Below are 23,925 nucleotides of genomic sequence, written 5' to 3'. Positions count from 1 at the left end.
TCTTAATTTACTTGTACACTAAAGATGACCTAATTAAGAACGAAACGACTGTTCCAATTGTGATCAACATGAATCTTAGCATTAAATTGAAACACCAAAACCTAGCTGGGCTCATAGCTTTTATTATCTTTTATTTGATTTTTATTTGTATTATATTAAAATGTATAATACTTATATAATATTATTTACTTAACACACACACACACACACACACACACACACACACACACACACACACACACACACACACACACACACACACACACACACACACACACACACACACACACACACACACACAGAATAAAAGAGATTTAAGGCTGAGAAAGACCATGTTTCAGTCCATATATGTAATCAATGGCACTTGCCGTTTATTAAAAACAAATTCAATAGTAATCGTATAATTACAAACAATAATAATGACAGTATAATTATAAAATATGCTCGGTCTAGCATTTTTTATAACGCGCTTGTAGAATCAGTCTTAACCCTCGGATTACCAAACACCGCTCGCAAAGTGTTGTATTATCTTTTCTGCCCCATTTAATGTTCCCCCTTCAACCCCTCGATTTTCTAGTCAGAAAAATAAATATATTCGAAGGTACCGCTCTTCCCCCCGTGCCTGAGAAAATTTAAACGATCGATAACCCGAGGGCTAATTAAACTATGAGACGTGCTATAGAGGTATGTTACAGTGATGCAGGGGTTTCGTTTACGCAATCGAAAAATTGACTCTTGCATCCTCAAAAACAAAAACATCGACTGACGTTCGACGTTCCGGCGCTTCTACTTTCGAGGATTTTCTGTTTTCGTTGTCCCACGCACCTCAAGGTTCCCCCACTTAAATTTACATATGTATGTACACGCACGCGCATCTATATATATTTTATATATATATACATATATATATATATATATATATATATGCATTTATATATTTATTCATTTATTTATTTATAATATATAATTATTTATTCGTTAGGCGCACTCCACGGAAACGAGCTGGCCCTTCTGCAAGTTTGATTAGAAAATAAATGATCCTTGTTCGTTTCGCCGGAGTGCTGAGATCTGTTGAGGGTGTCAAACGACAGTCTCTCGTCCTTTGCGATGTAAAAACTAACGAAAGTTGGATAAGGCGCTACCATAATTCTTATATACTCTAAGCTCCTTTTTTTGTAGAGATATACGTATAGGTACTTCTATTTTATTTCCGTTTTATTACTTATTGCATCTTCTCTTGGTCTTGCAATATTCGGCGCATCATATCGTTTATCATAAAAGGGCATATAATTTCTTTAATGTTTAACCCTCTGACGGACTATCGAGCAACTGGGAATTTTTTATTATTATTCGTAATGCACACTCTAATAAATATGGAATGAAAAATGACCTTGGGGAATGGATATCTTTAAGTAAAAACCAAGAAAATTATACACGTTCTGCAAAATCATTTCGACCATCAAAAAGCATCAGAGGGTTAATAGTTTGTACATTGTTCTACGCTATATACATCGATATTCGTTTGGCAACTCATGGAAATTTATAACTACTTAAAAATATATAATTTAACAAATATACGAAACAAGGGTGCATAAAAAGCTAGTAAAATTGTGCAATCACCCAAAGTTACACTATTGCAATATTTTCACAGGTACCGTCGTTCATATTGCAAAGAATACCATATGAAAGAAATTACTCTCGTTTGTACATCCTATTCAATTGGAATATATCGAGAAGAGTGCAATTTATCTTTGTATTTTTTGTGAAATGCCCATTTAACAGTATTTCGAACAAATATTCCCGCGACGGACGCGAACGAAATTTATTACACGATAGACAAGCGCTAGTTTCTGTCGTTGTTACACTTTGACAGGCAGTACCTTATCCAACCGTAGAAACTAGACAACGAAGAGAATAGACGTGTATCTGGGTTTTTTAGGCACTTAAATGTCGGAAGTTACTGGGAACCTTGAGTTCGCGTTACAGCAAATGGTATTTTCTATTTACAGCCTTAATCGAGGACGTAATATACGGCGCCCCGAAAAAAGGGTCGAGTTGTATTCAAATAATCGGTACTCATACAATTTGCACGTCAGTTCAAGAATCAGGTCAATTGCGAAAACTTCACATCGAAGAAGACGATTGCCACGAGATTACGATTACAATTCGAAAGCTCTTACTACTGGCCTGTTAAAAAAAATGTTCGTTAACTTAAAGAGTAATTCCGTCCGTTCGCCAATGGTAGCAGCCTTACGCAAGCTGGCTCGAAACAGTTACTGTTCAAAAATTTCTCGCATTCGATTTTCGGTGTGTGGAAAATAATTCCCATAAAAATACAGTCTATCTTAAATACGAGCTTCCTTGCTGTATAACGTTCATTTGCTGTGAAATAAAACGAATATAGAGAAAACAAACGGATCGCCATCAACTTAACGAGAGTCGCAAAGATAAAATTCGTTTTTCCGGTTTCGTACAGATACCGGATACGGTAAGAGCTATTCTTGCCACACTTACACACAATATAGCATACATGCTTTATATGAAAATACACTTACGTCTCTTGAAGAGTAATCGTGTGTACGTGTGTCTCCTTTTTCCTTCCTTACAATATGTATATATAAAATATTATGTATAAAAATCAAAGCCGCAATTATTACAATCATAACTTGCTATTACGTATAATAGATCTCTAGAAGTTAGCCGTAATTAATAATTAATTATAATTACTTTTCATTACAATAAGCTTCAAATCTAATTCGACAGTTTACAATAGCGATAATAATATCAATATAATAGATGTAATAAAATAATAGTAATTATGAATACATAATTCTAATTACAATATTGTCTACATAAAAAAAATGGCAATTTATATTTCGCACTCATTGTACACCCCACCTCTCGAGTACTTCTTCAATGCACATACTTCTCGCACTTGCGATTCGCGCGTCGCCGACGCGGGCGAGAGTTTACGAGCGCATGTCGCATAATTAAAGACTAGCACACAATTATAATTCCTCCATTTCCTCCACGAAGGATTCTACATTGATTAATTAGGTGAAACCGGGGTAGATCATATCACTGACGCTATGCAGCCGAGAGCTACGGATGTACAGACATTATCAATAAACTCTCTCTCTCTCTCTCTCTCTCTCTCTCTCTCTCTCTCTCTCTCTCTCTCTCTCTCTCTCTCTCTCTCTCTCTCCCCCCCACATACACACACACACACACACTTTCATTCGCTCATTCATTCCATCATTCACTCACTCACTCACTAAAATATAGAATTATAGTATATTCCCCGTATTCGCCAATGATCGATTTGTTTTTAGATTATAGAGTGTTCTACCGAAAAACATTATGCAAGATCACCGTGTCGAAGCGAATCCGTAAAATCGCGACGAAAATTATGTGAGTATATAGAGAATCTCAAATGCACTTTACACGGATATAGGGAACAGTAACGGAAAGATATGTCTTCTCTCCATGATAATCAAAACAAAAAATTTTGGATATCATGAAGATAAACGTGTGTGATTCTACGTGGCAGTGAAGAACAATGAATTCCATCGGACAGTATCAGTAGGTAGTTTCGGAGTGTATCTTTAAGAAGAGTATATATGTGATGTATGTTTTAAGTCTGCTGGCAGTTTCCAGTTTCAAGACAATCTTTGTATTTCGTAAATCGTCGCGGTTTTACGTCGTTTAATTACACAGCGATGATCGGCAAATAACTCGCGATTTGAAGATATATCAACTATTTAACTATACTAATCGCTAATCACATTGATTAATTGAAACGGAAATTCGTTTGCACTATCAAGCGCAGACGAAGGCCAAATAAGTAGGAAGCAATCGCGAGTCATTTGCCGCCGGTTGGATCAGCATCGGCGGAAAAACTGAAGGTCGAGACTCGATCCTGAGCCTCGAATTATTTTGGCAATTATTGTACTTGTCTATATTTACAAGTGTATCGATACGTACTACGTCGCGGAACACCGAGGAACGAACACATGAATATATTCGCTTATATGCATTGTTAAAAAAATTCATTCTCGTAAAATTTAAAAATTATAAATAAAAATTAAATAAGTTAATAGATACACGAATAAAAAATAACTCGAGAACTACAAGAGAAAATATAAATCGTGTCAAATATAAAAATAAACATAAATAGATAGGCAGAAAATATATTCTTGCACGCAGTTATTTAAAAATAATCAATAATCAATAATCAAGAATTAAGACTTTTTTATATCGACTGAAGAAATTATGACGTGACAAGAACGTATGAGTAACACATTTTTGTTTTGCATCATAATTCCTTCAACCTCTTCCTTCAAGAGCTTCTTAGTTGCTATCAAACTTTAATTCTTTGAATATTAATGATATATTATACAATATTTTGAAAAATATACTCTCTAAATTTCATAGAGTGGTTTTGCTACTAATATATTAGAGTGATTGCGATAGTCACTCCAAAAGAGAAGGTTGTCACTCTAATTTGAGTAAATGCGGACACTCATAAAAAGTAAGAGTTAATTTTTCACTCAAATTTTTAGAGCGGCTACTCTATCAAGAGACACGGTAGTGTCTCGCGCCAAGTACACGCGGAGCGAGACCGATCGTGACTCTTTTACGCGACGCGACGGGTTGCGAGTACCCGAGATGTTGAGATCTCGATAACGAGTGAACGGATCAAGTTCTAAGTAGGCTTGATCGATAGCTTGGGGTCCAATTATTAGAGTGACCTCACTCTAAAGCTATAGTGAATCACGATTTACTGATGCGACTAAATAACTCTAACAGAATAAAATTTTCCACTCAAAATTATAATATAAAGTGACATAATTCTCTCCTGTAGACACTGATCTACTGTACTCGAAAAAAGTGCCTTTTCAAATACAATACGATTTCATTCCAACTTATAGAGCACAATTTTACTCTTTCTTAAAGTGACGAATCGCTCGACGTGCACAGGCTCAATTTTCACTTTTCGTTTGCATTTCACTCTTCAACTTTTAGAGAGTAAAAACAAAATTTTTGATAAATATCTATTCACACGTTTGCACCTCAGTTCTCCGTGTTTCCGCCAAAGGGAATCGTCATGAGCAGACCGCCGCGCGCCGTCGCTCTCCGACGGCATCCACGAAATCGTCGTCGGAGTTGAAAAAGTTTGATCAACAGAGGAAAGGGAGACCGCATTAATATTATATTTTGTACACGTGGATCATCGTTAATTCCGTAGATTGTACACGATTCTACGATCTACGTAATTTGAAAAATATTTCTCCAATCGATCGAACGGCGATGAATTACGATTTCTATACGATATAGATATACGTATATAGATATATAACGATCGATAATCGCTTAAACAATACGAATTATTAATTATAGCGTGATCTCTTAACGTTTTTTTCCTCAAGAGTTTGTTTTTGATCATCCAGAAGCTTCTACACGGGCATTATATAGTGTACCCAAGGGTACCCGCAATGTTTAACATACATCCGTTACATCCAAATCTGCATTACATTTCTGAATTACAATCGGACATGATCCCCGTATATCGCTGTGCCGTGCTGCACCGCCGTGTTCGTTTAAAATATAGATTATTAATTATTCCGTGGATACAAAAATACGATTTTCGGTTGGCAGCACCGCACAAAAGTAATGCAACGTACGCGGCCATTCATACACGACCCTCTACGATCGCGTACTCGACGAATATATTCTGTACAATATATATATTCAATTTATATACCCGTACGCGTGGCATTATAATCGAGAATAACCAATATCGTTTGACAACAGCTGCTGAAGAAATGCGAAGTGAACACTGAATGTAATGTTAACTTTGAGATACGAACATTTAGGAGCCAAAATGCAATTTTTGTCACCTCAGCTGTGCATACGCGTTTTGCCAACCGCAAGAATCGCAAAACGATATTGGATATTCATCCGAACCGCTTGTTTTAATCAACTACACTCATTGTGCCTTGCTAATCATAGTAAAGCAGTTAATTCACTGCTTGCTCATACCGACTGATGAATAAGATATTATATATCTTCGCGCTTTGAAAAAGAAATTGGCTGATTTTCGTGATAAATACACAAAGAGACACATTCAATCGCCTCGGAGTCAAATTTTGAACGAAATGTTACGATTACAGTTACAGTTTTGTTCCGTAATAATCGAGATTATAGCAAATAGAGATTAGTATATGTAGATCAATAAATATCTTTTATAAAATAACATTATGCATTATATTACATGTTGATTTTCATCATCCTTACGTCAGATCGCATAATAGACACTCCGGTTTTCGGGGAGGGGATCAATGGAGAAATGCACTCATAACTTTCCCAAAAACATAAAATTCTCCAAAAATATATTTCCCGTTTTTCGCGCTAAACCGCACGCTCGTGCGAAACAACCCTTAAATACAAACCGCTCGCGCAAATAATATATTAAATTTGGAAAGAATAAATGTGTAAATGTGTGAGGCTTATGCGTGCAGAAGGAGAAAACAACAGGGTAACTCTCAAAAGACAAAACAGTCTATATACCGGTGTAACTATGAAATCGCGTCTGTATTTAAGGGTTAATAAACATCGACGAGAGAGAAAGCCGACCGTATGAAAGAGATAATTAATCGTCAATTCGTATAATTGATTTTCTATATTTAAATTGGCGGTCGCATCAAATAATCATCTAAAATTCAAGTTCAAATTTAATATTACCCAAACACTGGAAAATTATCCAATATTTTAATAGCCCTTTCCGTTTAGAAAAGTTGTCTGAATAATTCTCTCTTTACTTTGAAATATTGTGCAAGCAATTTTAAACGAGTATTTACTATTTCAAGGAAAGAACTGCTTTTTTTTAAAGTTTCCAATACTTCGAATTGAATAAGTTTCAAATTATTCAATTATTATGCTATACTAGCTGCAGGCAATCCTCCACAAAAAATGAATACGCATTGACATATTTTTTTCATTATTCAAAAAATGCGCAAAATCCTAAAAAGTACTCAGACAGATAATCAGATATCGATGAGCATGTTTCATGTAAAGTGTATCATATTATAATACAACTTTTTTTAATAATCTTTCATTTGCTCTTCTTTTATTTATTTTTGTACGTGTGGTTCGCATTCTCCTCTAGCACATCAGCACGATAATCATAGTAACAAGGATAATAATAATTAACTTTTTATCTCATGCATCTTATTTCCGTTTTCGTCAAATCATCTAAAAATATTATATGTATCATATGTATCTTTGCTTTCAATCTCGTCGACCTCTCTCTCTTATTCTCCTCTTCGTTTTATTTTCCATCTTTCCGCATCACTGGAGACTTCTGCCAGTCATGGTATTTATTACAAGTATCTACATATAACGTCTATATATATATATATATATATATATATATATATATATATATATTTATTTATTTACCATAATAGTACTTTATGCGCAAGTGTAACACACGGACGGTAGTGCCTAAGAGGTCAACCGAGATCCAAGAAAAATTTCGAATGTCATATCAACAACCGTATCTGTGTATGCGTACATATATGTAATGTTTTATCGATTCTTAAAACCGGAGCAAATAAACGCGGTTTATATACATCTCAATTTGTGCAAGATATTTTTAATCTCCAACAATATTATCTCCAACAATAATTACTAAAATCTAAAATCTTAATTTAATATAACTGAAACATCTTGTATGTTTCTGAGTTTACAAAAATTTTAATTTTTTTTTTAAATTAAAATTGTATTTTTTAATTGTACTTTTTATTTCTTTATTTCAGGGATTTAATTCAGGGACGTTTATCGCAAAAATTGAAGACTAATATAGGGGTAGGTCGGATAATTTTTAAATATGTTTCTGTGATTAACTCAAAAATATAAAAAAATTCGAATAATGTATAAAGTCCAGAAGTTTACTATTTAAATTAAAAAATTGTTTATTTTCGCAAAATTTTGTTTAGATAATATTGTTCAAGAGTTTATTACTAGCGCAAATTAAGAACAAACTATGTAAAGGAACGAGGATGTTTTAGGCCGCTCAAAACGAACGTCTTTGTGTTTCAAGGATGCGACATTCTTACATACATAAAAATATATCGCTAATTTACGGAGCATACTCGAATTTCGCTCGTACGTCGCAAATTATTGTCAAAACAGTCACCGACATCGAGGTAAGTAATTAATCTTTCCAATGCAGTAATTAATCTTTCACCTTGCAAAGTCTCGAATCAAGTTATCGATAATGAGCTCTGTTTTAACAATAACGAGATGTACAATATATTAAGAGGTAGTCGTTTGCTGCGTTAATCCTTAGCATATTATACCATGTAACTTATTATCTCGTTATTCCTACATTTCTGATTTTAACAGTTAAAACACACTACGCTTACATTACTCCTTATAGTTTTTAATCTATTAATCATCCTTAGACAAGCAGTATTTGTATTCAAGAAACGCCGAGAATAATATACAGACCTATAATAAAACGTGTTTATTACAAATTTAAATTACACACAAATGTGTAAATGCGTCAATTTTATAAACAGCGTCTTTTTCGAAATATTTTTACAGTCAATGTTAATTAACAATTGTTAATTAACAATTGTCGATTAGCAATTTTTAATCAACAATTATTAATTAGCAATCGTTTGATTTTGGTCAACAAATAAAGTAGTGCGCACGCTGTTTTTTTCCCAATAATGGTATTTAAGATAACAAAAAAATCTAGTTTAATTACATAATTTCTTTACTTTTTTCTTTTCCGAAATTTATACGCGTTATAGTTTAGATCTGTATCGCTCGCTCGGCACTTCACTTCTGTAGTGCTTCGCGGATAATTTCTATCTCCGCGCGAGGCGCCGCGGCCGGTGCGAAAACCCGGCGCATCAGTCATCGCGATGACTTTTTTCAAAACATCAATAGAAAGAACACACGCAAGGATTAAAGCAGAGGTGCACGCGAGCATACCTGAAGCGCATACGTTCGTTTGTGAGCGATCGAGAACTGACTGACCAGAATCGACGATTTTAAGCTGTACATTACGTACCTACGTGTGAAGTATACACTTTTTTTACACGTATATAATTATATGTATATCCTTTGCCTGCTCTTTACGCATTCCAACCGCGAAGAAGCTTTCTTATCGGAACGATCGATCGAATGGAATGATCGGCGAGTTTTCCTCCGTTTCTTTTACTTTTCACGTGTTTTTGGACATAATCATATCTGAGACACGTAATGCACCATGCAACGCGCGATTGAATAACATTGCTATTTTCGAAAAGAAAATACAGGGCATATCAACTAAATTTATTTGTTCGGATTTTAGATTTTAATGTCTGGCGAGAGATCAGCAACTCTTTATTGGATTTCTATAATGTTAATTTCACCATTAATAGATTTGTAGTATATTGAGTTCCAATTCCTCCGATACTAAAAATTTTGCTGTCAAATTTAAATAAAAAAGATTCAATTTACTAAGAAATGTCCAGTTTTTAATTTGATAAATATCTCTGTTACTGACATGTGCACAATCGCTTATTCCTGATATTTTACTTTTTAGATATTGTTTTCTAAGATTTTTAAAATATTTACATTTCTTGTGTCATTTATTGAAAATAATAAATTTAAAAAAACTTGGAAATTAATACATGTAATGTAGTACCTGATACCTTTAATTTTAATATAATTTTGTATTAACTAATTGATATTTAATAATAATAATAATAATAATAATAAAATTATATTAATTTTAATATTAAAATATCCAATAACAGATTTGCTTGCAACATACAGACCTAAATCTATCTCAATAATGCTCATAAATGCATTTTTGTTCTTATAATAACTAATACATTTTTTGTCAATATAGTGTACTAAATTATAATATAGCAAAGCTTTCCCACAGCCGTTAATTAATCGTCAACCAAATTTTTTTTTAAAAAGTCGCAAATTCTTAATTAACAACCGCCTTATCTGCATGCTCAGATAGCAAAGTCCAACAATCAATGCTTCAGTTTGGCATCACATTGTATATTTCTTAATACTTAAAAATGTATATTGCATAATACTCAATAAATTATGTTTTTCAAAAATTTTGTAATTTTTATAAATATTAAAATTTTACAATCTTGCGTTTCAATTAAAAGATTTTCTCACTTTCTTATTGTTATATAGCTTTGAGATATTAGAAATTTAGTACCGCGAACTCAGTACTCCATTAGCTTTGATTGTAGCCCCCTTCTGTAATGAGATTTTTGTTAAATCTCTACTAAATAAACAAAACTACATTTGTAACCTACGTAAATGCCCCGCGTTTCCTTTTGCATCACGGTAAACGAACGTTACCGTTAAAGAATTAGATAACGTGTGCACGCGCGCGAGCGCGGCGGGAACGCCGTCATATATGTATATACTAATCAACGCCGGTGCAAAGCACGAAGCAATCCCTCACTGTTTGTCCGTGCGAGCCGCATTCATTGCCACCCGCGAAGCCGCTCGTGTGCTTTAATTTGATTCCATTCCCCGGATCGGTTGGTGCGGATCGGCGGACCGCGTGCTCGCCGCGAGCACCGTCATTTCGTAGGCACGGAAGTAGTACTTTTATTGCGAATACTTACTGACAAGCCTCCCTGAGAGAGAAACCCTACTAACTTTTCCAAGGCGCACTCGAGAGACTTATATTACGTTGCGATGCTCGAGACGAAGTATATGCCTCAAGTCTTCCCTTTCTTCCGTGTCTTCGTTCTTCACTGTTGCATAAGTATTAATTACTTTTGTATACTTTAAACTAAATTTTTCTTCCCGTTCATCGCACATTCGTACACTACTGAGCCCTGGAGTCCTCTGAGTCACCGAATCAAAATTCGTCCAAGTCGCCCTTCGACTTCAGTCTTCCTTGTGATTCACACGAAGAGCCCGCTTTTTTATGCTCGGATGCCGTCGAGGGACAGAAGGAACTAGACTTCCTGCCCATCAGAACGGAACTCTTTCGAGGAAAGTTCCGTTTCGATGCGTGTAATCGCCGGCAAGCCAATCGCTCGCCGTCTCTCTGGGAAGTCACGACGAGCTGTGCACCATTCGCGAAGGACGATGCCCCTGCGTATCCTACGACACTGCGTTGCATCCTTAGACGATGACGATAATAATGTCGCCGTCGCGGCCCTTCACCGCAAAAGAGTAATACGAAACCTTCACAAATAGTCGTTCTCGACCGCTTGAGCGTCCTGCGATTTTAACGTCGCCATTTCCTCCGCGGTACCTGTCTCGCCCTCCTGCTCCTCCACGAAGCTTATGCTCCCGGCCTTGTACCAGACGACTATATCCACCACGAAGGCCAGCAAGAGGATGCCGCCCGTCGTACCTGCAAAAGAAACATTCAATCAGTATATTACGTAATCTATGTTTATGTGCAATCCAGCGTGATGACACTGCAAATTTTATCGTTATCTATAAAGAATATGTTCTTCCTTTCTTGCAAACTTTCGGCTCAATTTATCCATCTATTTATTCATTTTAATTTTATATATTTCATTAGCATTTCAAGTTACAACAAAATCGAAACAAATATCACTGTAAATCCAAGTGTGTTATTTCAACATGCATAAACGTCTAAAAATGACACATTTGACTGAAACTCGTTTTATATGTTTTAAATTAACACGTTTAATCGCATTAAGTTAATACGTTCAACCGTGTTAAATGACGTAATTTAAAACGGCAAGAAATGTGTAAAAAGAGCTTCAGTTAAAATAACACACTTTGATTTGCAGAGTGATATTACTAACAATACGTGTGTTAATTTAAATTCAACACAAGATTTTTTTTAAACAACCTAATTTTATTTCATTTTTTAGTAACAAATTTTAATAATAGAATTTTTTTCATATCTCTAAGTTGTACATACCGTGATAGAACATTCTAAAGACGTTCGAATCGTAAAGCCAACAGGCGCCTCGCTCACCGCAAGCGTATTCCCATACGAGACAAGCGGAATCTACCACAGCACCATAAACGATAGGACACGGAACATTGCCTGAGAGAAGCGAAGAGACAAAGATACTGTATATTACTGTTAAAAAATACATTTTTAGAACAATGAGAAATTAAAATTAAATCAGCCTTTTTTCAATTCGTGAACTTACATGAATACTTTATTAAATTATATAAATTATTTAATTATAAAATCTGTTTATAAGTAATATTACAATTATTTTTAATATTTTTCAAACAAGAAATTGTTTAAAATATTATTTATTTACTTTCTCCTTTTACGAATATTTATTTCTGTTATTGGAAAATGTCCAGCAAGTAATTAGTAAGTAATTACCGAATAAGCCGATGGCGAACTGTATCAGGCCGAGTGCCATGGCCTTGTCCCTGGGATCCACGCATCGCAGAATGAGCAACATAGAGCCTACCTCGCTCGTGGAGTGAATAAAAACGAAGACTGAGAACAGGATCATGTAAACCCAAAAGTTACTGCACTCCAATTGACAGTAACCGATCGACGCCGTGCTCACTATTTCCGGTATCGTTACGTTCTGTCCGATGCATTGACAATTGTAAAACTGTGAAGTATCAAACGTAACGTCATCAGAAGAGAGAATTTGTAGCGAGGATTATAATTTTTCGTGCCTCGTATATTGAAAGTATAAATCCCGAATAATATTTTGTGTTAAAAAAGAAGTTACACAATACTCTCTCTAAATCTCATAGAGTGGTTTCGCCACTAATATATTAGAGTGATTGCGATAGTCACTCCAAAAGAGATAGCACTCATAAAGTAAGAGTGAATTTTTTACTCAAATTTTTAGAGCGGCTACTCTATCGAAGTGATGTGATCTCACTCTAAAACTATAGTAAATTACGATTCACTAAAAATTGACTAATAAATGACTCTAACAGAGTAATATTTTCTACTCAAAATTGTAGAGTGACAAAATTCACTCCTATGGATACTGATTTACTGCACTCGAAAAAAGTGCTCTCTCACTCAAATAGAGTGCGATTTCACTCCAACTATAAAGCGCAATTTTACTCTTTCTTAAAGTAACAAATCATTCAATGTACAGGCTCAATTATCATTTTTCGTTACACTTGCATTTCACTCGTTTTGAGTGACATTTTACTTCTTGACCTTTAGAGAGTACCAAATAATATCTATTTCGCGTCGAAAAAAATGAAGTTATACAATGGATATTTACGCTCAGAGAGTTATTAAGTCTCGTTATTAAATATTTAAGAAATATCAAATTAAACAGTACGCTTAAAATTGTCTGCAGCTTCAACAACCGTGATTCTGTCTAAATATCGCAAATTTCGTAAACAGAGGCGAGAGATCTCCCAAATTCGTGTTGATCTCCGAGTGGCTTCCCAACAATCTTAATTCTTGGTCTTATCAGTGTTTCCAAGCTGACGAACGATTCAATTACTATCGTATCCCGTGTAATCTCACTCTAACAGATATGTCATCAGAGCATGTCCTGCCGGTTCTACCGGGCTTAGCACTTACCGATGCCACTTTGCCGTCAGCAACCGTATAATTCGAGCAACCCGCGTGACACGCGGAGAAATACGTTTTGCCATCGGCGCCGCAGATTGGACTGAATTTGTTCCGATCGCAGTCGCAAGTAGCCTCGCAGGTCGGCTCGAAGCTGGAGAGTCTATGGAAACGAATCGTTCTCAGATCAGCCCCGCTTTAAAATATGTCTCATTTTAATAACTTAATCGTCTGTCTTCCTTAAGATAATTTGTTTTGACATGAAAACAGATTAATAAGTTTGAATAGAAATGCGTTTGCTTAATTAAAGGAAGGTAAACTTTGTTAAGTTGAATAAAGAAATCGAGCTCAATAAGTAAATGTCAGGTACATTAAATATCTCGTTTAAGCGAGAAAAAATGTTGACTTAGCAAGTATGGTTCGCTGGCTACTTAAATATTAGAAATGATGTCTCAGATGCGTAGCAGTCTGAATCATATCAGTGCTTTTAACCCTTTTTACGGCACGGTAAAACGCTCAGCGTCTCATCTTTCTCCACACAATTTTTAATTATTTTAACGAATTTTTTTTATGTACATGAACAAGTGTGAAAAAAGTAGGCAACCGTAAATTTTTATTTGCATAATTATTATAAATAAACAAAAAATTATTATAAATTATTATATAACATTATTATAAATAAACAAATAGTCAAAATTTGTGCTTTTTATTTAAAAAATTCCTTTTTTGCATTAAACTATTATCAACATCGAAAATTCAGACTGCTACGTATCTGAGACATCATTTCTAATATTTAAGCACTTATTTAAGGCACCCTAAAGTATTTTTCAGAATTTTGTCAAATCTTTTTGCTACGTTGTTTTTTTTATTATAAATTAATATTCTTTGAAAAATATGGAAAAATCAATATTTTCCACTGTAAAAATCCAAAAAAATAGTTTGAATATCTCTTATAATGTTGTCCTATGGATTTCAGATTCAGATTCAGCGACAAAAAACCTCCTATAGGTACTGATTTACCACATGTACTAATTTTCATGGAAATTAAATAAATTTTTGGATTATTGGTTTGCCATATTAAATCGACCATAAATTTAAAAATTCTGACTTCTGATTCGTAATCAGTGACCCGAAAAATCCCCGATATAAAGGGGGATCGGTCTAATAAAAAGTCGTGACACAAAGGATTAAACCAAACACCTTAAAATTATAAATAATATCTTCTTTTCCCTAAATTCTATAATTTTTATAATGTAATACAAAAATAGAGACAATATGTGTGCGTATGTGCGTGTGTGATGTGTGAAAGAGAAAGAGAAAGAGAGAGAATGTTGGAAAAAAGTCTCTGCTAAAACAAGGAGATAAAGCAATTCACAGCCGCACAAGAATCAAGCCATTAAAATCAATTAAATCCTGTTGTTAAAAAAATATATTTGTTCACGTTATGACGGTTTCCGCTCGATGAGATATAATGCTCTAGATTGCACAAAGTCACTGTCAAAGTTTTTTCGCTTTCGCGCGCCTAATAAATAAGCGAGGAGCCCGAATCGGAAGAGCTCGAGATGTATGTATTTAGGGGAACCAGGAGATATCGTTGACTTGTAAATAAGAGAAAGGGAGGGCGAGGGTCCGCACGCGCGCGTTTCCGATACGTGTATTTACGATGCGCACTCTAATCGGACACGCATTCGAGCACGTTGTCTTTCGTTAAATACCAGCCGTCGTTCGCCAGACCGCGCGAAGTGGCAATCGCGATAGTTTCGTAACGATGTTACTAACATGAGTCGAACGCTTTCGAAAATACTGTCAAGCTGCGATATTATCGAAGAGAGAACGCAAAATGAACTTTGTCACGTGTCGCACTGTATCCGAGAACGTAAACGTCAACATTTAAAATGCCTATATATAATTACGGATGCTAATATTATTCTAGACCTTTTCTGTCTTTCTCTCTATACATCTTATTTTAATAAAAAATTATCTAAAATTATCTTTACAATCTAAAATACATAATTTCGTTAGACACTTTGTCGTCTTTGATACCAGATATAAGATTAACAGAATGCTTGGTTAATTTCACTGACACTCGATTATGCTAATACAATATTTAATTATAAATTGTAATATAGTATAATAATAATATAGACCTCTACATAACACGAGAAATGCATTCCGTGTTATGCGAGCCACACATATTATAGATACATATATAAATTATGTATGCATATGGAAATACATATTTATAAAAAATGTAAATTAAATATTAAAGATATAACAGATTATTATTAAATCTATATAAATAAAATAGAATGTCTGTATGTCTATGTCTGTTCTTTATACACTCTTAAACTATTCGACCGAATTTTTACCAAAAATATATAAAATAGGGGTAGAATTTTCCGGGGAGTGTTATAGAGTGTATAGTTTTTCGTTACCGATATTTTTGGAAACCGGTATCCGAAATTTTTCCAATTTTTCGGGAAAAAATTTACCGAATTTTGAAGAATTGTATATAAAACAGGGGTATAATTTCCCGGGGAGTGCTATAAACTGTATAGTTTTTCGTTACCGATCTTTTTGGGAACCGGTATCCGAAATTTTTCTAATTTTTCGGGAAATAATTTACCGAATCTTAAAGAATTGTGTATAAAACAGGGGTAGAAATCCTAGGGGTATGCATTAGGGCCTAGGATATGCATTAGGCATTTTCCTCCTCCAACAAGAAACAAAAAAAAGGCCGAATATCTTAAAATTAGCGTAAATTAGACAACATATAATGTTGGAAATGAAGTAGTTTGAAGGAAAACGACTCCCGGGCGAAGCCCGGGTAACCAGCTAGTTAAAGATATAAAATCCTTCTTCCTTTTATACTTTTACACTTTAAAACAAACAAATATTATAATTTTTTTATCGTGTTATATTGAGGTCTCCCGTGTATTGTTATCGTCATTTAATATATGCTTGTATGCTAAGAATTTCACCTGTTTATTCGTTACATATAGGAATTTTCCTTTCAACGACATCCGCGTCGAGCGTAATCATTGGAGCGACGCCAACATAAAATTTTGCTAGATGCGATGAAATCACTTACCCGTCGGAATGTGACACGAGTCCGGCGAAGTCGTCCATTGGACAACCAATAAACATCAACACACCCATGCCGATCGCGTAAACGACCGCGGTGAAGGCGATCCAGGCTGCGACGAATCTGGCATTAGGCTTCACCCTCAAGATAAATACGCCGCTAATTATGATGCCCAATCCCATCACTAGGATCCCGCCAACACCTGTGCAAAAAATTGCGCTCATTATACGACCGTTCAGAGCCATTCACCTGGCAATTCATGTTGTGCGTCATAATCCAGTCATGGAAACTCAAGAATGGCGATAGTCACTTCATTAAAATAGACTTCATTAATAAAAAAAATCAGCGCACTTGTCGAATAAAAACACGTTGCTCTCTTAATACACTAAATAGTGTAAAGTATATTATTACATTACAGTTGTGTAAAAAAACAAAATTGACAACCATATATTTTATTAATTTTCTATTTAAGCTACAGACTATCCATATATTTCATTTAATAAGTTAAATAAATTTTATTATTTAATCTTTTTTATTCAATATATATATATATCATATAAAAAAGAGCTTTTCAATAATTACAAAGTATATCAAATATAGTGTTCAAAATTTGTTATATATTAGTGTTCATAACGCTTCAGAATTAAAGTGCTCTACCTGTATTTTTATTAGTTTAATACATTTTCGTCGCGGGCAGCTACGAAATAATTCAAAATTGGTATATACAATAGCATTGCGCAACAATGGTAGTTCTCAAAATATTCGCCACTGAATAATACGACCATACTTAATTAATATAAGCCGGACAAGCGTAAAATGACGAGAAGTAGAATCAGAATGTAGAAACGGAATGTAGCCTTGTTCTACGACCGACGCCAATTATTCGGCGGACAATATCATAAATTAACGCGTGCACGTACGTAAGATAAGGTACTGTACAATTAATACCGAGATACGCGCGAGTTCGTTCTACCGTACCGTTTATACCGAACTATCCATGATCGCTGCACGCGCAGCCAGGCCACGATACTACTAGCAACATCTTCCATTACTTTACTTTAACATTATTTATTCATTCTAATTTTAATTAATATTTTTCAAAAAAAAAAGAATCAGAAATATGTATAATGTTGCTGTGAATTACACTCTCTAAATCTCATAGAGCATGGTTTCGCCACTAATATATTAGAGTGATTGCGATAGTCACTTCAAAAGAGAGGGTCGCCACTCTAATTTGAGTAAATGCGGACACTCATAAGGTAGGAGTGAATTTTTCACTCAAATTTTTAGAGCGGTTATTCTACCGTAGTGGTACGATCTCACTCTAAAGTTACATCACGATTCACCAAAGTTTGACTGATAAATAATAATTCTAACAGAGAGAAATTTTCCATTCAAAATTGTAGAATGACATAATTCATTCCTGTGGACACTGATCTACTGCACTCAAATGGAGTAAAATGCGGTTTCACTCCAACTTATGGAGCGCAATTTTGCTCTTTGTTAGAGTAGCAAAACGCTCAAAGTGCACAGGCTCAATTTTCACTTTTCATTACAATTGCATTTCACATTTTGAGTGATATTTCAGTTTTCGATTTTTAGAAAACACATGTTTTTTTAAGTCGTACAAAGCATTAATAATAATTCCAGATTATTCTGTTTGATTGGCCGACAGATTTTGTCGCAACTTCCTGCACGATGGACGAAGTGAGAAAACAAGGTTTTTTTTCTCGTGAGCGAAATGACACAACCGTTCTGACGTTTACGTCAAATTATCCACTTTGCGTCGTAATCGCGACGGACATCCGGCGACGAAATCTTGCGACGTCGCCCGCTCGATCTTTCGGGAAACGTCGTCGCTGTTATTCCGGAGGACACGATTCATCTCTCACGGTGCGCATATCATTAGTAATATAATTGGGGATACATTTCGGGGTTCCCGGAGGCCCCGCTCGCGTGTTCACTCGCGATAATTACCTGAGATCATGTTCGCATGATGAGCCGGCAGGCGAAATTGGCTCTCGAGGTACTTGGGCAGAAAGGTATAGAGACCGGCAATTGGCAGGATGTGTAACACACTACTTGCGGTTCTGAACATCAGAATGTCGTTCTTCAACAGCCTCTTTACAGCGCTGGGAAAGTCTGCAACAGTAAACGATCAAAGTGTTAATATATGAATGTGCGCGTGTGAGAGTGCAAGAATTAATATCAGATCAGTCCGTAAACTTCTGCTTGTACGTGTTCATTAAGGTTGTCATCGACTTCCGACACAAGTGAAACAAAAAAGAATTACAGCAATTAACAACCAGAAATTTTTGAGTAATAAATTAGGCCAGTCATATTAAAATGTAAATCGATTAAAATGTAAATTGTGTCTTATTTTCCGTGTCTGAAAACCGTTGGAAGATAGATGTAAATCTAGTAACCTAATAGCAATAAATCAGTCGACGTGCGTATAGAAGGTATCAGATAACGGACGTTCTAACGAAATCCGATTGGATGCCATGTCCTTTCGAAATTTTCGAAAGTCCGACGTGAAATGTCCCACTAATTATGCTCCCTCTAGGCAAATGAGAGAAATGAGATCTCTCGGACCACCGTATTAATGTACAACGGGTATACGGATCATCGACTCGAAGTGTTACACGTTTCATGGACGAAGGTTACGCAGGGCTTAGCGATAGTCCTAGTAGTCGTGCGATCTGGCTCCGCCGCGCAGATGCATCTCGTGGCAAGCGAGAGATGCACGCGTGGCCACATGCACGGTTATCTCTTATTGGTCCCGGTCTCGCCTGATCTTCCCTCTGTCTCTTCGAGCCGTGCGTACAGCCGTATATACTCGTCCTCTGCGAATCTGACAGAGTTGCCGGGTCTACCGATCCGCCGTATATTTACGAGCTCGATTACGAGGGGCGAGCTAATTAGCCAGCAATCGAGTCCTCTCCTCTCCGCGTCCTCTTTCTCGGGAGGATGCGAAAGGGTTCGAAGATGGTCGGAGATGGGAAACAGGAACGGAGGAAGAGATCGCGCCAAGAAAAGGAGAAAGGGAGGCTCCGTACTGTACGATTCTGCGTTATAAAGCCCTGAGCGATTCCAAGCGACTTTAGCATTGACGACGACGACGACAACGACGGCTACGTTTACTGGCAGTTTCACCGGAATCAGTGTAACGTATCGGTGGAGATCGATGCGTCGCGTGGACTTTTACACACGCGTTTACCTTCGCCAGACAAAGGTACATATCGCTCGGCGCTCGGCCAAACGAACGTATTAACCCATTGAAAAACGTATAGACCTGCTTTTTTTAGGAAGCTATAGTCCGCCAGCATTCTAGTTCCCCGATGATTAAGGAACGACATTATTGCGATTGAAATGCACAAAATTATTCTCGAGGCTCAGTAAACGCATTTATACACCTCTCAAATTAATTTACTGTCAGTTCTAACGAGAGAAACATTCGCGATTGTCTCTTTCGATAAATCGTCATAAGGCTCAAAATAAAAAATTATTTTTCTGTATGCTATGGCATTTAGACGTAAAAATAGCAATTTAAAATTAATATAGTATATTTGTTTTTAACGTTGAATACCGTTGAAGCTATGGATGCATACATTTCTTCCTGTCCCATTTTGAAAAGTAGCAAAACAAAAGATTTTGATAATTTAAAATCAAATACTGTCGTAAAGTTTCTTTAAAAATTACGAAGGTATTGAAAAAGTATATCGCAAAATTTCAAAAATTTCTAATGCATCAAGGAATTAAAAATATTTGAAATAAAAGTTTCAGAGTATTTTAAGCTCTATCGCAATCACGCGATTTCACTTTCCAGATGTATGAAGTCTCGAGAAAAAGAGATTCGTCCCTTTAAAAAGCCCGATTATTATAAATCGAGGAGCGGGTCAAAGGGTTAATTAATCACTTTGCAATTTGCTCAAAGAGAGAGTAAATAAATGCCCCTCGGTCTTCTTCCTCCGAGGACTTAATTTATCTCCTCGGGACGAGTCTCGAGCATCTTTTTCGCACGATACTGTAGAAAGTGTACAGTATATGCGTAACCTTGTGCGTGCAAACGCGGCTATATGCCTAGAACTTGCCTAGAAGTCTTCTAGGTACTCGTGAGAGGCCAGCTAGGAGAGGCAACTCCGGTCGTGGCAACTCCGCATAGGGACGTCCCACAGACCATGAGTAGACAAACGTGACTAACATTGCGCTCCGAGTATTATCGCGCACGTATAGCGTATACCCTTTAAAGGTTCGAACGTGAGACGCCGATCGCTATCGTATATTTAAAAATATATCCATTCGCGCGTTACGGACAGATGTTTCACCTCGCGCGCCGATTTCGCAACTCTATTAAGTTGGTGATTAACGCGAGAGACACAAATAAATCGACGCGGTCCGGTGGGAGAACATGCGTGCAAATTATGCGGACGTATAAATGTTATTACATTTTATAATTACAACTCATCGCTCATCAAATTTAGCGATTACGCAATAGTTGGATAACAATCGAGTCTGATTGAAGTATATAGGCTTATTCGGTGAGATTTGAATACTGCAGGACAGGTCAATTGTACCCTCCAAACCTTATTGTCGTGAATTCAAAATATCTGATCTCTACAACTGCAGTAATAATTAAAATTTTTCGGTGTCGCGATCTCTTCATATCACTGTGTAACTTGATTTACACACGCATGGAACATGGCGTCGGGCTCGGAGATAAGCTACGCCTAAAATAACGCGGCAGTAAAATATTCGTTATAAATATGCGGAGGCACGGCGACGCGCTTTAAACAAAATAACATCGTGTCCGACAATAAATAAAACATTAGAAGAGACGCGGGTTAAAAGTTAGACATTAAAAAGGCTCGCACGTAGGCGATCCACCGAATTAAGCGCGACGGTGTTAGTAATGCAGCTCGTATAGCGAGCGAGCTGCGTATAGAGCGACCGAGAATGACGCGGAAGAGAGAGGAAGAGGACGAGAGGAACACAGAACGCAGAACGTAAAAAAAAAAAAACGGGAGGGAGAAGAGAGAGAAAAGGAAAAAAACTATCCAAAGTGAGAGACACACGCATGTTAGTCCGTGTGCACGCGCAAAACGTACGCGCGTGCGTGTCCACCACCGCCTCTATGCACGACGCGTGACCGTGAACTTGCCCCACCTCGTGCACGAGTCGGTCAGTCATTATTATTAACGCACACACGCAGAGAGCGGAGGTGGCGGCGTGTGCGCTCCCGACCCGTACACGCACGCACGTTCACGTGAACGCACGCGTGAACGCACCGTCCTCACACGAGAGGGTCTGTTAAAGGAGGATCCGACGATTTCAGGGCTTTCGACGTCGGAGAACGAGCTAAGTTCTCGCTTAGTTACGCAGTAACGTGATACGCGATAATTGAGACAAAGCGTTTCGAAAATTGCATATAGAAAACTGTTTGAGAAACTTATTAGAAAGTCCATTTGTGTCCTTCCGAAAATATACAACTATGAAAATTTGTTCTTACGCGTTTGCCCTTTTCTGGTCCCTTAGTATTGCGTTATAAACAGCTGTTTGGAATTTTTAAACGCAATTGGAACACAATGTCCAAACCGAGACTTAAAACGTCTTAATGACGTTTTCAAGACGGCATATGTCCCGATATAGGACATGTTGTCTGGGTTAAAAAAAATATCACAGTAGATTTTTGTTTTCAAGAGAAAAATTTAGTTACGAAAAACTGTTTTTTTTTACAAAGAATGTAATACGCAAATTAATATTACCTTCAAAGAGAATTTTTCTTTTAATGTTCTATCAAGACACTTTTAGGGTATCTTTTCAGAGTTAAAATTATTATATTTGCAACCAATATATAATGACTTTAATATAAACGCGCATTAACATAATAAAAACGTGTTAAATTTTTGTCAATACTTTGAGCTGCTTAAGAGAAATCAAAAGATTAAACAGGTCAAGGTGATTGAATCGCAAACGAAGCATGAAACACCGTCTTCAAAGAGCCACTTCTGGCAGTAAAAGTTCAGCTGGAAACACCGAGGGAGGGAAAAAAAACGGCAAACGCGCAGGAATCTAATCAGGGGACGAGGCTGATTATTCACGGTTGCTGAATTTCGCGAGAGAGTCGCTCGAGGAGAGGACGATTCTCCATGGAGAGAGCCTAATCGCGCGCCTCTAACTCTTTTCTTTTTTTTTTACAGGCGTGTCGAAACCTGTAAATCTCGGTGCGAGCCGTACTTTCCCGATTGGGCCCGCATACATTATAGGCGGAGGCGATACCGATTTTCTCTGCTCGGCACCTAGATTCGCCATTGACCTTGGACCGCCGGAGGCTTACCGGCTTCGGAGATCGCTCGATTCGCCTCGTATCCTTCTTTTATACGCGCAGATAGAGCCATATAAATGCGTTATTCGTCGCCGCGCGATGACGACGAGACCGATATCGGGATCTCGCGCGAGATATCGATGCAGCTGCAGATATGGCAGCATCGTGATTCATCCTGTTGCATCTCGATCGTCATCGGAGAATGGAAGCGATTTAAACGCGTGGGTTGTTATAGATCGAACACACGTTCCTAACTTGAATAATGTAGCCGAAGTATTCTACAGCGACGTAGAAAATTATTTACAATTAGGAAAGAATTCTGGTAAAAAAATATTATTATACATAAATACTCTCTATAGAGTACAATGCATCGCTCGTATTTTTTTTTTATTTTGTAATAATTAGAATTTTTTAATGATCCTCATACTTTTATTCCTATTTTCTCTAAATATAAAAAAATCAAATATAATAAAAGTCATTCAATCAACGAAAAATTAAATTAACGGGTCGAAAGAACGAAATCGACGAACAAATCGACGACGAAGAACGAATCGACGAAAATCATGATTCAGGGCACACCGATATATTGTTACCTTGATGCGCAATGTAAATATGTGTGTAAGAGAAAGCATTAGCCGAGCCGTAGGCGAAATCGCTAGTCGTGAGCTCCCGATTAACTTACGAAGAGCACATTGTCTCCGGCTTCTATTTGCATTCTCGTTAGCCTTCGATCCGCGGCACTATGGCAAGTGGCTGATGGCGTGCAGAATTTCGCCTTTCGTCGCAATACTTTCAGCGCACAACAAAAACACACTTGCCGTTACGTTACGTGGAAATATAATTAGCAATACGTGTGTGAAGTTAGCATCTCAATAAGTGTTAGCATCTCACAAATAAACTGCAAATTCACTTGCATCCAGCATAGTTCTACAGTTCTTGATAATTTTTAACAATAGTTCTGATGAATTTACTATT

At 36.6% G+C, this 23,925-nt stretch overlaps 1 protein-coding gene across 3 annotated transcripts in view; it reads right to left on the bottom strand.

Annotated features, from left to right (window-relative positions):
• Positions 1-347: 347 nt before the first annotated feature.
• The window catches only part of Oatp74d (Organic anion transporting polypeptide 74D), a 144,573-nt gene continuing 120,995 nt past the window's right edge, over positions 348-23,925 (bottom strand). For all 3 annotated transcript variants that reach the window (XM_077416538.1, XM_077416539.1, XM_077416537.1), the window contains 6 exons: positions 18,603-18,767; positions 16,632-16,827; positions 13,553-13,703; positions 12,368-12,608; positions 11,945-12,073; positions 348-11,401 (listed from right to left, as the gene is read on the bottom strand). In XM_077416538.1, coding sequence (XP_077272664.1) covers positions 11,232-11,401; positions 11,945-12,073; positions 12,368-12,608; positions 13,553-13,703; positions 16,632-16,827; positions 18,603-18,767 — 1,052 coding nt within the window. In that variant the 3' untranslated portion in view covers positions 348-11,231. The remainder of the gene's footprint in view (positions 11,402-11,944; positions 12,074-12,367; positions 12,609-13,552; positions 13,704-16,631; positions 16,828-18,602; positions 18,768-23,925) is intronic.

The sequence above is a fragment of the Temnothorax americanus genome, unplaced genomic scaffold (genome assembly GCF_048541705.1).
Source record: "Temnothorax americanus isolate GAGA-0224 unplaced genomic scaffold, ASM4854170v1 Scaffold43, whole genome shotgun sequence".
Lineage (NCBI taxonomy): Eukaryota > Metazoa > Arthropoda > Insecta > Hymenoptera > Formicidae > Temnothorax > Temnothorax americanus.
This window is presented reverse-complemented; position numbering and strand designations above follow the sequence as displayed.